The sequence below is a fragment of the Drosophila nasuta genome, chromosome 2L, assembly GCF_023558535.2.
Source record: "Drosophila nasuta strain 15112-1781.00 chromosome 2L, ASM2355853v1, whole genome shotgun sequence".
NCBI classification, from domain to species: Eukaryota; Metazoa; Arthropoda; class Insecta; order Diptera; family Drosophilidae; genus Drosophila; species Drosophila nasuta.
Genome location: NC_083455.1, coordinates 7,475,537 through 7,491,468, shown reverse-complemented (window position 1 = coordinate 7,491,468; position 15,932 = coordinate 7,475,537). Strand labels below are relative to the sequence as shown.

The window sequence follows — 15,932 nt, the reverse complement described above, 5'->3', positions numbered from 1 at the left end:
ATTGTAAAAGAATTCGTTTAATACTAGCAAAAAAAAAACTATTGAAATAAAATGCTGTTTTTGATAAGGGATGTGGGTTAACATCAAAGTATAGTACAGTGAAATCTTTATTGGACAGATACGAATGGTTAACAGATTTCTTTATGTATGAAAAACAAAACGAATTTCGGAAAAGAAGGGGTCCGATTAATAGAGGTCCGCTGGCTATTGAAATCTTTTTGCATTTAGCATTATAAAACTTTGAACTTGAATTGAATACAATTCTGTTTGGATTTACAAACCAAATAATTTGAACGTACTTAATTTAAGAATCTACTGTTAAAAACACATGTTGTTTATTGAAAATTTTTTCAGAAAAAAATCTTTTCAAGCATAATTCAAAATGTTTAAAACAAACAAAAACACAGCTTTTGGTTCCTTTGACCGTGCTTTTCTTATCTGGATTGTAAGCATTTTCAATTTTTTTTACTAGATTTGCAAAATATTTTATGTACCTTTGCCCATTTAGTACTTCGACTTTTGTTCTACCCCGGCATGAACTGACTTCAGCAGTTGTTTTATAATTATATATTATTAAATGTTCATCAATATATTTTTTGTTGAATTTTAAAGTTAATTTGAAGTTTAAATTAATTTCAATTATAATTTTTGTATCAACAAATTTAACTTTTCATTCGTTTCATTTAAAAGTGTTCCCCGTGCTAAGCATGGGTCTGGAGTATTCTTATTTTACTTGAATTTCTAAATTAAATGTCTTATATAAGTCGTACAAAAATATGTTAAGCATCATTCGACTCTTATCAACATTAGTAAACAAAAATTTCTTCCAGACATAAACAGCGCCTAAGTCTTAAGTTCAAGAAAACAATTTACTTGGTTTTACACAGCTCCAAACATAAAAGGAATACCGCTACAAGATTGAGGGCTCAGAATGCCTGCTTAAAGCCTTTATCCCATATCAAATTATCAAAATAAAACAATCTTATCATATTAAAAAATATGTTTATAAATAATTTTTTATATTTGCCAAAAACCACAAGGCGAAAAATGAAACAAATTAAAACCCTCTTTGCAATGCGTCTTTGTTTTAAATGTTACTAAAAGCATTGAAATATCATATTATATTATTATTTGTTCCTCTTTCTGTCTTCCAGTAAATCTGCTTACGTCAAAGTTGATGGGATGGTTTTATTTTTAATGTGTACATAGATGATGCTTGTTTTTCGTGTATTGAGCTTATCTGCACCCTCAGAGATCATGGACATTCTAAATTTAAAAAACAATGTCTCAAATTGACGTAGTGCTGACGTTACCAAGAGCTTTCTATGACTCATTTGAATTTTGAGTACTGATATTTACTTTTAAATACATATTAATTCAAAATATAAATCTAGATTTTTTTAGGTTCTGGTTAATTGCAAGTGAATAGAACAACGTTGGCTTTAGTATTAGTGCATTTTCACAACTACAATTTAACTTGTATTAATAATCAGTAAACTAATAAATAATTGAATTGAATATATTATACCAAATATATATAAATGTTGAAAAATATATTTTTGATCTCTTGAAACCTGAAAGTCACTAAAGTCATGCGTGATCAGGCCTTCAACATCTGTATATAAGCTGATGGATGTGCAATTGAAATGCCGGTTTGTTGTGAATATTTTTTAAAGATGCATATTGCGTATATAGTAATTTTCGCTATCGTGGTGTGTATTGATTGCGATAATTGACTAGGAGTCTCTGTTTAACTTAACTATTTGCAGAGCATCGTAGGTGCTGCTCCTAGCAAGGATCCCATCGATGATGTCAAACATGCAGTTGAAGAAACTGAAGCCCTTATGGCAAATGATGAAACAATAGGGCTCTTTGCTGTAGCTGAAGCAATTGTGTCGAACAGAGTTGCGGCAAGAAAAGAAATTAAGAATTGGCAAGCATTGTTCACCAATTTCAATACATCCAGCAGTCGCAATGGTTACGATCATATCAAAAGTACTCTACAGTATGTTAAGGATTTAGAACTTGCTATAATATCAAAACTTTATTCAAATGATAAAATATTAGAAAAACAAGTAAGAAAGCTACTCGACTGTGAGATACCCGCTACCCATTTTGAATAAAAGCAATATATTTTGCGGTATTATTCTCAAAATATACAAATTATACTGCAAAAATACTAAAAGTATACCAAACGGTATATGTGGTATATCGATATAGTACCACAATCAAAATATACCATAGACGGCACAATATACCAGAGGCGTTTTTGCCCATACAAAAGTATTTCTTTAATTACTTCCACAGTTTTTTTCTGATCGCAACCAAATTTTCAGGAATCATATTCAGAAGTTGCCAAAAAATATTAGATCAATATTCAAATGGTATCCACTCCAAAGCTAAAACTAATATTCTAACACTCAGAGCTCAACGAACTGCGGCATTTAAAGTTAGTGTGCTCGAAATTATCGGCAAATAAAATAATTGAATGGAAAATTAAATACAATTTTATGACTTTCGTAAAAAGTCCCTTGACAGACATTTTTGTTAACAGGACCACTCTCTTAGGCGACCGCCTACTGTATTTTTTTAATGAAAACTAAATCTTCAATTGGTTTATGTCGATAACTTTTACCCGTTTTTGTCCCATAGTTTCTCAAGTAATAGCTTGTTTAAACATAAACATTCAAATGTATCACTTAATTGAATTTATAACATTGATTTAAATTGTACCACCAATGAATTAAAGAAGACAATACATTATTTGTTGTCCATGACTTATTACATAAATATTTCTTATCTTTGAACACAGACTCAAGTATTAAGGCTTTGACGTATATATATTTAACTTTGTCTTTTCCGAGTGTATTTCAGTCGTACAGTGGTGTGTATATCAGCTGATAGATGGGCAACTGAAAAATATGTGTGTTTTGAATATTTTTCAATGTTTTGACGTATATATGTATATCTAACTTCGTCTCATTTCGTGTGTATTTCCGTGATCAGTGTGTATATAAGCTGATACATGGGCAATTGAAAAGTCAGTTCTGTTTAAAATTTTTTCGAAGATGAATCTTACGTATTTTGTGATATTCGCTCTTCTGGTAATTTACAGGGATAATTAGTTAAAAGTCCCAGTATTAACTTAACTATTTACAGAGCATCGTAGGTGCCGCTCCAACCAACGATCTTGAACACGATTTGAGAAAAGCTGTGGAGGACGCTCTAATACTCATCAATAAGGATGAGATAAGAATTATGATTACCTTAGCTAAATCAATTGTGTCTCATAATATTGCTCCTAAAAAGGAAATTGATCAGTGGCAGTCATATTCCGAAAAGATAAGCACTTGGAATGTTACCTTCACTAGAGATCATGCTCGACTAGAAGAAACTGACTTACCTAAATTTTCAAAGGCGAAACTAGATCAGTATACAAATGGGGAATATTCAAATTTTAAATCTGAGTTTGATGCTCTAAGAGCTCAACGATATGCGACATGTAAGGTGAACGCAATGGAAATTCTAGAAGCAGCAAAGAAATCAGGAGTCACACATACACTCATAGATTACATATCAAAATTAAACGATCTAACAAACGAAAGGTTTGTCATTGAAATGTGCATTAATCTCTATATAAAATTGTAAACATTATACAATTCTAATAAACAAAATTGCATTTCACATTCTGCTAATTAACATAAAATATTGGATTTGAAATTCTTAAGAAAATATGTACATACATATATACTTATACTCTAGTTTCATGATTTTTCTCATAATAAGTTCCTTGTCTTTATTCAAGCATAATTATAGTTTTTGATTTTCAGATAAAGTTGTTTGTATTTTAGTACATGCTGTACGTAAGCAAAAATAAATTATATTATTCAAAGCATAAAACCAAATCCCACACTTTGAATTACTTAACTGGATTGAAAGACCCTTTGAGAACATTTCTATTAAAAGGACACGTTTCCCATGACGAAAATTGTGTATCGCGAATTTAATTTATAGGATATATTTAATTAGCGACAATTCTGAATTATACAAGTCAATATACATATATTATTTGATGCCAATGCTTTACAAACATATGTATATATTTCTTATCTTTGAACACTGACCTAAGCACCAAAGAATTGACGTACATATGTGTATTAAACTTCGGCTGTTTTCGGCTTTCATTTACACGATCACCTGTTCGACATCGGTTTCTACATATGTATATAAACGAATGATTGGGCAATTGAAAAGTCAGTTTGCTTTAAAAATTTTTCAAAGATGCATCTTGCGTATTTACTGATGTTCGCTCTTCTGGTAGGTTGCAGAGGTAATTAGTTAGAAGTCCCAGTATTAACTTAACTATTTACAGAGCATCGTAGGTGCCGCTCCAACCAACGATCTTAAACACGATTTGAGAGAAGCTGCGGAGGACGCTCAAATACCCATCAATAAGGATGAGATAGGAACTTTGATTATCTTAGCAAAATCAATTGTGTCTCATAATATTGCACCTAAAGAGGAAATTGATCAGTGGCAATCGTATTCCGATAAGTTAAGCACTTGGAATGTTACCTTCACTAGAGATTATGCTCGACTAGAAGAAACTGACTTACCTAAATTTTCAAAGGCGAAACTCGATCGGTATACAAATGGGGAATATTCCAAATTAAAATCAAATTTTCTTGCACGAAGAGCTCAACGATATTCAACATTTAAGGTAAACGCTTTGGAGATTCTTGAAGCAGCAGAGAAAGCAGGAATCGCACATATTCTATTAGATATAAAATCAACACTGTTAGATAAATCAAGCGAAGAGTTGTACGATGAAATGATTGTTTGTCAATCTTTACTATTGTAAACATTATAAAATTGTAATGAACAAAACGCATTGTGCTACATAATGTCAATAATTTGATTTGAATGGCTCAAGAATTTATGCATATTACGTATAATCATTGAGTCCATATGATTTAATACGATCGAATTAATCTTCTGCACAATAAGTTCCTTGTCTTTTGACACGCATAATAATTTATAATAAAATTAAAATTTATATCATTTGTGACACTTTGAATTACTTAACCAACTTGAAAACCCCCTTAAAAACTATTTTTATAAAAATTCCATCCACGACGAAACTATTCCGGAAACGAAAATTTAACTAAATCTTTATCTCTTTTGTTAGCGATATATTGTATAACCATAAATATATAAATTTAATTTATATTGAATGAAATAAAGCAATATAAATTTGGATGTCGATGCCTTACAAATATATACGTATATATACTATATATCTTATATATCTTAAATGTTTAATTTGGGCTGTGTTCGGTGTTTGCGTGAGCAGTCGTTTTACATCGGTGCATATAGTATGAAATATCAGTTTATCAGGGCAAACAGTTTACTTTGAATATTCTTTCAAGACACACATTGCGTTTACAGTGATTCTCACTCTTCTGGTGAGTATTAATACCCAACTATTTGCAGAGCATGATTGATGAAATCTAGCTGTTGATAAGACTCTAATACTAATCAATAAGGCTGATTGCTGTATTTAATGCATTTAATGAATGCACTACATATTCAAAGACACAATTCCAACACTACACAAATTGAGGCCATTATCGTATTTATATTTTCCGATTATTATGCAGTCTAACCGCATCCATTCAAGGCATTTCATAATAATGCATTGATTAACATATAATATACATATGCATCAAAAAAGGAATTCATTATATTCTTAAAGATAAAACAATAGATCTCAATCAAGTTTACATATAATATATGCATACAAAAAAGGAATTCATTATATTCTTAAAGATAAAACAATTGATCTCAATCAAGTACAATTTAATAATCGCCATGTATTTTCAATTATATTAGAATTTTATTCCATTGCATAAGCAAATAAAGCAGATTAAAACAAAGCTTCATAACTCTACTCTAATATGAAATAAAAATGTAATGCTGAGATATTTAAATTTTCTAAATATTCTTAGTTTATCAAGAATTATACCAGGGAAAAAATGTATTTTGTTAATCGTTGATAAACTCATTGCAAAATTATTGTGATTTCTTTTAGATAAATGAAGTGAATTTTGAGTTCACTTAATTAATTATGTTTTCAGTAAGTACATTTGTCCTCTTATTATTAATGATTCACTTTACAAAATGTCAAAAAATTTGCAGCCTAACGATTAATGACGTCCTTTATGAAAACTTTAATAAATTGCAAAACAGCACTGAACTAATTAAGTACAAAAACAAAAGTAATATTTACAATAACTTAAAGTTGAAGTAGCAGAGAAGGGGTCAAGGGGGAAAAGGCTAAGATTGAAGTACTACCAAAAACAACAACAACTCATTTTGTACCCAGCGGGCAGCAGCCAAGTTTGGCTTTTACCATGGGAGGTCCTTCTGCTTCTTCCTTCTCCATATGCTGCACGACCAAAATTTATTAGCTGCTTATGTACGAAGTATACATAAATCTAGGAGTGAGAGCGAGGCAAATGGAATGTTGTACGTGGCAAGCACATGTTAATCTCAAATCACAATGCTGACACAAGTATGGCCATTAAATCGACTGGACGACTGCGTGCTGGATATAAATTAAATTGATGAATAATTGAGTTAGTGCAACTTCGAGGCAATACGTGTGGGCCCGAGGCGCTTAAAGTAGTCTCGTGCGACTTATGCAAATTATTTGTGTATGTCTTTGTGGTATCAATCGGACTCAAAGTGCAGCTGATTTAAGAGTCCTGCCACGCATTGACGCAGTCTCACGCTCCGGCGAAGGGTCAGCACTTGGTAAATGCAAGCAAACTTGCTTCGAGTGGCATGCGGCAAGTGGCATGTGGCAAGTGGCAAATGGCATGTGGCAGTTGGCTAAAAAAGCCAACTGCATACACAGCTACCAAGTAAGCAGTCATAAATTATGCAGCGACATAGTCAAAGGACAACAAACGACGCCAACAAGCAGCAAGGACATGCTCCATGCAAATGCCAAGCCAATGCCCTGTACTGTCCCCTCCCTCACCTTCCTCTCTCTCTATTTCTCGCTCTTGGCCTTTCTCTCGTTCTTCTCTATTAACTTCATAGAATACTCCAAATGGCTCAGCAGTTAATAAGCACAAGCAGAAGTGCGGGGGCGACAGGGAGCACTGCACTTCACTGCACTGCAGCAGTTGCAAATTATGACAAACTGTACTACAAAGTAGTTTCTTACCCCGCCACGTCTTCAGTCTGCAGTTGTGTTGTGCGTCTCCATGCAGCTGTATTTGTGGATCACTGCACAACGTTGCAGAGAAAATGGCGCCAAGAAGCATAAGGATTCTAGGCAAATTGGAACATGACTTTCGAGTAGTACCACAACAAAAATAAGCTTTTAAATTAAAAATGCTTCTGAGAGTTTAAATTCAACTTTTCATATTGTTCTACTTCAAGAATATAAACAATTATTTATACATAGCAGAAATTTGTAAAAAGATTGTAGATTATGTACTATATAAAGTGTTTCTGAAGAATTCTATCATCATTTTCAAAGATTCTCAATATGATAAAAGTTTAAAAAAGTGTAATTCTTTTTTATATTTTCGGTAATTAAAAACACATAAAGCGCTCTAAGCTGATGTGTGACAATTGTGTTGTGCTCAGTAATCCGATTATTTTTTAATGGAAAATAAAAAAAACCTAATCGGCTTATTTATTTAAAGTTCCTGATTTAAAAACAAGGAAATCCTATGTATATGTAGTAAGAACATGTTTTCAAAATATATAATAAAAGGTTTTCAAAGTGGTTTTTATTTTCAAATATAAAATTGTATCATTTGATAGCCATAATAGGGGATATAGTACTTGAAACTTATTTATCTCATTGTTCTCTAATTGCTTCTATTCTACTGCTGGAAGATGCCAAGCTCTTATCCAAGTTGACATCGCAAAGTAAGTTGGCAAAAAGTTTTTACTAAACTGACTAAAAGCAACAAAGTTGTGGCACAAGTTGAAGCTATTGTAGATCTGGATGCCCAACAGGTTAAATACAGCACAGCCAAATTCCGACTTACACAGACAGCTGGCAGCTAATTGCAACAGCTTCCACAACAACGACAACTCAGCAAAGACTGCAACAACTGCTTATAGTTATGACAATTTACAGCACTCTTTCCACCAGCCAAACAATAACGTCCCTTGACAGTGTTCTGGGACATTAACTTGGCTCATTGTTTGGCAACCTGCAGAGGAGGAAATTTTTGTACAAGAAAAACTTAATGAAGTTTACAGCTACTGTGCAGCAATTTAATTAGATTAAATGAAGTTCTGAGCTCAGCCAAGTTCAACAGCAACAACAAATTGTTAACTTTTGACAAAGTTGAAGCCATTTGTTAGCCGCACTCATCGCCACAGCCGCCAAAAACAAGAGAGAGAGAGAAGAAAAAAAACAGAACAGAAATCAATAAATTGACAGAGCCAGAGACAGTGAAAGCGTAAGCACAACAACAACAACCAGAAAGCGAAAACTGAAATATAAACAACAACAAACAAGAGTATAGCCAAAGCGAAAGACGACCGTCACAACAATAAAAATTTATTGTTATCCTCAAAAGCAAGCGAAACAATCAGCAATAAAAACCAAAAAGACGGAATTTAATACAAAAGTTATACAATGCTGATGCTCTTTTGAAGGTATATTGGAAAAAGAAAATGAACCAAACAAAAAATTCATCAGCTAACATAAATTTAAAAAAAATTTTTCGAAATTTTCAAAATAGAAAATAGCTAAAAAAAAAAATAACAATAAATAAACATAACTAAAAGAATATCGAAACAGTTTATTTAAAAAGCATCCTGAGTGTTTTCCTTTCTGATTTCTTAATACAAAAATTATACCTTTCTTTGTGATAAATGGAAATACAAATCTGTAATTGTAAAGTGGTAAATATTTTCAGTCAATTTCTATACTCAGGCAACAGAAGATTTAAATTTAAAGTATATTCCTATAGGACCTCATGTTAAAGAGTATAAAACACAAATGGAATGAAAAACAGAATTGTGTATGCATGTGTGTGTGTGTGTGTGTGTTAGCCAAATCATTTAAGCGTAGCATACTTTTAGGCCGCAAAATGCGTGCAAATACTTTTTGAGCGGTGTTTTGGCATAAGCCCGCAAAGGACTTAACGCGGCTGTTTGAGTGTATTAAGTCTGCGGCGGTGGCTGCGAGCGCCATTGAGGTGCACGAATTGCCAGCCAAGCATTTTAAACCTCGATATTACAAAACTCTGCCAGCTGCGATTTTCAATTCAAAAGAAAAACCAAAAACAAACAAGGCACAAAAATAACACGGGGCCATAACGGCGCCATAACACACAAAAAAAAGGGCAGCACCCTAAACAAGTATTCGACTTGAACTGAAAGGAAAACACTTGAAAATTTGAAGTGGATGCGGAACACGAGTTGGCCATGTTACCCACTTGTTTACGCTTGTAGTTTTTTGATTGAATTTTTGGCCCCATCGAACAAGTGCCAACGGGTGCGAAAGAGATTGGCAAAAGGTTGAAGAGAGAGAGAGAGAGAGAGAGAGAGAGGTCCATCGAAGCAACAATTTGGCAAAGCTACAAATTATGCGCACTATGCAGACGCTGCAACAAATCTAATAAAAAATTAACAAACCCAAAAACTGAATGCCAGACTTGCATCGCCACGTCGGTTACCTGGTCCGATTGAACAGACGACACAGGACACCCTCTGTCCATGAATTGCTATGCACAGAGGACCAAAATCGAAAAGCGCGCAAAATGCAGGCCAAATGGGGTTACAAAATAGCGCCGTCAAATCCCAGTGGACGTTGGGCACAATGGAATGCATTCTTGTACACAGCACACAAAAATAACAATAACTATATTTAAAGTAATATGTGCAATATTTTCTATTACATATTTATATTGAATAATTTCTAATTTTAATTTCGATAAACAAGAATACAATTATATTATATTGTCTATTTTGAAAGACATAAGGTCTGGTCACACTTCTTTTTTTCGCTCTTTGATTTTGATTTGTGAAAGTGGCGAAAGTGTTGCGGACGAAAAGAAGTGTACAATTAAAATGCAAAATAAAACTTACTAAAATTAAAACATCAGTTCAAAAGTCATATTAATTAGCTTTTTAATTGCGTTTTACATTTAATACTTCAATGAAATTAAGTATAAATTGTCTCATTTTTTAAGTTAAAATGCGTTTATTTATGCCACTGTGATGTGGCCATTCCGGGGGTCGCTTCAAATGACAACGACTGAAATTGAAGTTGGCAAACGTTTTTTCGAGGGTTGGTTTTAAAATGCAAACACCCAAACCAGGGTTCAATAAGCGACAACAGAGCACAGAGCAAATGGCATACAGCGGAGGTCGTTACAGTTGCAAGGCAGTTGGGGTCCTGGCCTGGCCTGTCCTGTCCTGGCATAGCTTTACATAACGGAGGACAGCACGTGTTCGGTTATGCCGTTGTCCTCTGAATCCACTGTGAATCCTGTATTGGGGCACCGCCTGTCAATGTCTGGAATAGGTTCAACTTATGTTTATCACTTGGCATTCAACCAAACCAAACAAAGCGCATTTATCTCAACGCAGCTAAATCAAGGCCAAGTGGAGTCCTTTTTGTGTCGCGTGTCAAGAAATGAAGCGAGCATTTCTCGATTTGCCACAAGTGCCTGGTGGCAACACGAAAATTAAGAACCAAACGGAAACCCGCTAAACAATAGCGGAAATAATTTTATTATACTTGGCGTATTTGCATGAACAAACAGCCATAAAGACGTCTATGAAACGAAGTTAGTTAGTGGCCTCGATAAAAAGACATTTCAAGTGGCTAATAAGCACAAAAGGACTTTTTTATTATTGTTGATTCATAAAGCAGGCAGAAGAAGAAAGAGTTTCACTTGAATTTAAGCAGATTAGTAAAATAATACTACAAAGAAAGAGGTAAAAACACAATAATACAAAATCTAATCTACAAAATCTGTCTCTATTCAACTTTTTTGCACTTCATATTAAATTTTTAATTTAAATTTCTTTAAATTCAATACCATCTTTTAACTGCTATTAAGACATTCAAACAAAGTTTCAAAAAATGTTCAAGTACTTTAAATGAACGATATCTAGACATCTGCTTAGCTCTCAATTTGGCTCATATTTTATTTAACCTAAAGCGTAAAAAGAACAAGGAGAAAAACCCAGAGACACAAAGATGTGCTGAGCTGAATTTGAACAGAGTTCAGCTAAGCGTTTTGTTGCAATGGATTTATGCTTCTTTTGATAACTAATTCCCTTTGGGCAGCTGTCAACAGCCAGATAAACTACCATGGCAACTCCCAAAGTCGCCAGCACATGTGAGCGAGAAGAGAGAACGGAAATTTAAAAAAAATCTTAAGCAAAATGAAAAACTTAAAGAGGTAGCTCTGAGGGTATTAAATGTTCGCTGTGCCAGCGTAGATAATCGTTGTCATATAACCGTTTCTGTGAATGACTGGCAAAGTGTCGGGCTGTCAAGCTTGTTGACTGTCGGTCTGTTTGTCTGTCTGACTGACACTCATATTAATTTGCTGTTAAATGGCAACCCTGATGGAATTTTCTTAGTTTTTGGGGGTTGCGGCTCCTTAACGCCTGTCCAAATGTGCAGAAAAAATGGCCGAAAACAATTTGAGGCAATCAGCTGTCGCGTACGTGACATGAGTTGCCACTTGCCGCATAATGCCTGCTGCCCTTCTTCAAACTGTGGCCAACTATTGATAACAGAGCGAGACGAAAGTTTTGGAAAAATGTAGTGCAAAATGCAAACAGCTGCTGCCCGCTCAGTCGCCAACGAATGTCAATGAACTCGCCCCAAAATGCTGCTAACGAGCACGTGAGACAAGTGTACCGGAAAATGAGCTAATTTACTCACCCATTTCTCTGCTAGTTTCTTCAAGTCTCTGGCCACGTGCCCCAAGCCTCATGCCCCGTGCCCCTTGCAGACGGCAAAAAGTCAAGAAATTCAATTTCGAACATAAATCATGCCACACGGTAGATGAACACGCAATCAGCTGTTTGTCACAGTGTACGTTTAGGAACGGTTGAGAATGAAACTGCATCGAAACGGGACACAATGGAATGGGATGCTGGATCATGTCAATCAAGCCACAAGAACAACGTGTGGCTCCCAAGGGTTGCGACCTGCCAGACGTGAGAGGCTTGCTTGGGGTGGTGCAAATAGATTTGCACTTATGAGTAATGACTATAAGAATACCCCGTTTATTATACGAAAAAAATGCAAAGTCAATGTAGCTTAGACAGTCTAATATCAGAAGCTTTTAGAACAAGACTACTTCATATTAATAATGGAAATACTAATTATTATTATTGTCTACAAAGAGGGAAGAAATTTGAAGAGCTTTTATATAAATATACTTATAATAAATAATCATTATAAAATACTCCATAGCTTAAAAATGTTAGTTTAACCAATCAAACTAACTGCACAATAAAATTAAGTTTAATTTAAATATAATTTTGTTAGATAGTCAAAATTTATTTATTTATATAATTATACAATAAAGAATCAGATAGAGATCAATAAAAATCAATAAAAAATACTACCACTTATAAAATATATATTCTATTATTAAGTTAATATTCATTAAAATCTTAACACGTAATCAAAAAAATTCGATATTCTAAAATGATAATGATTAGATAAAGTGTCTTTACATTTTATGGTCGATGAGCCTTTGAAACATTTTATGAGTCACATAAAATGAATGCAGATTAGAAAACTTTTTTGATAGGTAGTCAAAATTAATTTGAAAATATTACATGGACCAAAACTGTAGGATACAGTAAACTAAATTTCTCAAATTTTTTTCAACTATTACTGATACATATCTTAGTTGATTCACCGTTTAACTAATAAGCATTCCCCAGCCTGACATTACTTAGAGGGTACAAAAAATGGAGCTAGCGATTTATCAATGGCTTCGATGTAGGCGATAATTCATTTAACAATGTGTGGCATGCGTTTGAGCCTTGGAGCCATTGTTGCCCTTGGATGCTTTGGCCATTGAGATGTAAACGGTTGCAAAAATACATATTGGAGTTGTTGCCCTTGTCGTTGCACAGTTGGCGCTGGGAACGCATGTTGCCCCGAGGGCTAGAACAAAGGATAGAAATGTTTTTATCTGCCACAGCATCACTCCTTTATTTGCCAAGTGCAAATTGCAAAATGATATTAGAGCGACGGAGGTGGCGTCGGCAACTGCGGGGGTGGATTGCTGCACTGCATCACATCATCAATTTTGGGGGTTGGCACATTGTGTCTAACCGAGCAGAGTGAAAGTGGAAAGTGCGTCCGGTGGCAGGACCAGCACGACCAGCAGGATTCTGCCCTAATGAGCACGAGCGCAAATTTAATGTGATTCGTGCGAAGGGTGCAACACCTCCTCCAACATTGGAGTACATACATGAGAGTGTGTGTGTGGACGACTGACTATACCGTATATGCAGTGCTTTATTTGCTTTTGTAATTGACGTATTGATGCAGCATATAAATCCAACACTCCCTTGTCTGTCCGTCCGTCCGTCCGTCTGTCCATTCAGCTGTCCAGTCATCGACTTTAATGAATAATTGAACACACACCTAACAGTCGTACGTGAAAAACACAACGAAATACTTTCATTTGCCCAATGGCATGTGCACGGTTGGGACAGCTGCAGTATCAGGAATGCGATTGGGGGAGGGAAGGAAATACTCCCCTTTTATTTTTATGTGATACAATTAGTTCAAATTAGATTACTTCAAAGAACTTTTGATATTGCACTTGTTTTAACCACAGTTACGAATAAAAAAATGAATAAAATATTGAAGATAATAATTTCATAGAATACTTGTTACAAACAATGTTATTTGTTATACGTAATAATAATAATTATAATCTTAGAATTATTCACATTTATTTTTTATTTCGCTTAACTATAGTTTCAAAAACATTATGTTTATCAATATATAATACTACAAATTTTAATTACATTTACTTTAGGGAACACAGAATTAATTCAATTAAAATATATTTAGTAAAAATGAAAATTTATTTAAAAATATTTACGTAGAATATGCTACTCATTAACGATATTGTCAATAAAAAATAGTTTTTGAAAAAAGATTAAAGTATAAAGTCAATAAAGTCATGAAATAACGAATTATATTAAATTAGTGAGCTATTTCGGAAATGTCGTGATATAAATGAAAAAACAACAATATAAATTTCTTTTCTCTCTATTATATTCATCGAAAATACTCTTTACAAGTGAAATCCTTCTAATGCTTTGATTATGATGCTTGTACCTCGTCATTACTTGACCGTCCTGATGATAATAAGAATGATGATGAATTTGTTATTGAAATGACCACAACAAGCTGACCCGAACAACTTGTCCGAACAAAATGCATTAGAATGATTTATTAACCAAAGGCCGGCAGCAAGAACAACAACCCCTAGACAAATTAACAAGGATATATGATGATGTTACTGCTCCTGGCATACCAAATTTCTTGGCAAAGTATCAAAAACGCCCCAAACGCCCAAAAACAAAGGCTGTCAAAGCCACAAAGAGACACTCGACCCCTGCGGACGCCTGAGGTGTTTTCTGTCAAGTTTAAACAAAAATTAAAGCAACTCCTTCTCCCATTGCGCACTCTAATACATTCGCACACCCACTTACACACACACACACACACACACACACACAGACATACCTAGCATTCACAGCCTCCCCTCAAACCCAGTAAGAACTTTGAGCTAATCAAAAATGTTACAAAGGAACAACAAAAAAATTTCACGAGCATTTAATTTGCCATGACGAAATATGGATACACTAACTGAAAGTTTTCGTTTTTTATTTTATAATATTAATTTGCTTTTAAGAGTACCTACAGATATATCATAATTATATGATTGTATCACATCATTCTGATGGAAAATTGCAGTCAAGAAAATTTGTAAGTTTAAACACAATATTAGTTTAACGCACATGGGAATATTTTAGCTATACAATTTTAATATTTATTATTTACTATTAATTATAAAGCAATTTAAAAAAAATAAAACATCATAATTTGATTATATTCTCAAATTAAAAAAAAAAATTGTTAATAAATGTAAAATGTAGAAAATATATTATATATATCATATAATATATGCATTTAAAAAAGATTTCCAATATACAAATAATCCTAAATTACAGAACGACAATCAAATCAAAATAGAATCCAGAATGTTAAATTGAAAAAAATCTCTGAAACGAATACTAATAAAATATAAAATATTTATACGTTTCGCTAGATTCTTTACAATGCTATAAAATGAACTTATGCTTTTGTTGTTATGGACGAACTGAACGACAAAGTTATTATAGCCTTCGCTTAAGGACTCTAGAGCGGAAAAAAATCCAACTTGTATAAGTGGAAAGCGCAAAAGTTTCTCAAGCAGTTTTGCCACCACCAGGAAATATATCAAAAAAAAAAGGAACGCTGAGTAGCAGCCGGTGCGTGTGGCAAGTTCTTGTAGTTGGTGTTGCTGCTGTTGTCGCGGCAACATTGTTCTTATGATTAGCATTTTATCAGCAGATCTTTTGCTCATCATTTTGTGTTAAGACAACAAGTATGAACCAGAATATTTATGTTAATCTTTTGGGTTTAACGCTTCCCAAAAATTTCATCTGGCAACAGCTGACATTGGGCACCCCTCCCACATTCCCATCCCCTGCCCATGCCCCAAACTGGTAGCAGTGTCATGTGAGGCTGTAATCAAACAGTGGCGGGGGCAGCGGGGGGTGCGTTTTTATGTGGCAAGCCCATTAATTTATTGCCAATGCGTAGAAGAGACACCTCACAACAAAAG

General features: G+C 34.0%; 2 protein-coding genes across 2 annotated transcripts; both read left to right on the top strand.

The window, feature by feature from the left end:
• Positions 1–3,034: 3,034 nt before the first annotated feature.
• LOC132798431 (uncharacterized) lies at positions 3,035–3,692 on the top strand. Its single transcript, XM_060810285.1, has 2 exons — positions 3,035–3,104; positions 3,160–3,692. Exons 1-2 carry the CDS (start codon positions 3,069–3,071, stop codon positions 3,646–3,648), a joined length of 525 nt encoding a protein of 174 aa, XP_060666268.1. The 5' UTR covers positions 3,035–3,068; the 3' UTR covers positions 3,649–3,692.
• A 571-nt stretch (positions 3,693–4,263) lies between these two features.
• LOC132798341 (uncharacterized) lies at positions 4,264–5,054 on the top strand. The gene is made up of 2 exons (XM_060810161.1): positions 4,264–4,317; positions 4,373–5,054. Exons 1-2 carry the CDS (start codon positions 4,282–4,284, stop codon positions 4,859–4,861), a joined length of 525 nt encoding a protein of 174 aa, XP_060666144.1. The 5' UTR covers positions 4,264–4,281; the 3' UTR covers positions 4,862–5,054.
• Positions 5,055–15,932: the final 10,878 nt, after the last annotated feature.

What these genes read in the sequence shown, in the direction of transcription:
- LOC132798431 (XM_060810285.1), top strand. Translation starts at nt 3,069, where the DNA reads ATGAATCTTACGTATTTTGTGATATTCGCTCTTCTG. An exon ending in TTGTGATATTCGCTCTTCTG is followed by an intron (nt 3,105 to 3,159) that starts GTAATTTACAGG and finishes AACTATTTACAG; the next exon opens with AGCATCGTAGGTGCCGCTCC.
- LOC132798341 (XM_060810161.1), top strand. Translation starts at nt 4,282, where the DNA reads ATGCATCTTGCGTATTTACTGATGTTCGCTCTTCTG. An exon ending in TACTGATGTTCGCTCTTCTG is followed by an intron (nt 4,318 to 4,372) that starts GTAGGTTGCAGA and finishes AACTATTTACAG; the next exon opens with AGCATCGTAGGTGCCGCTCC.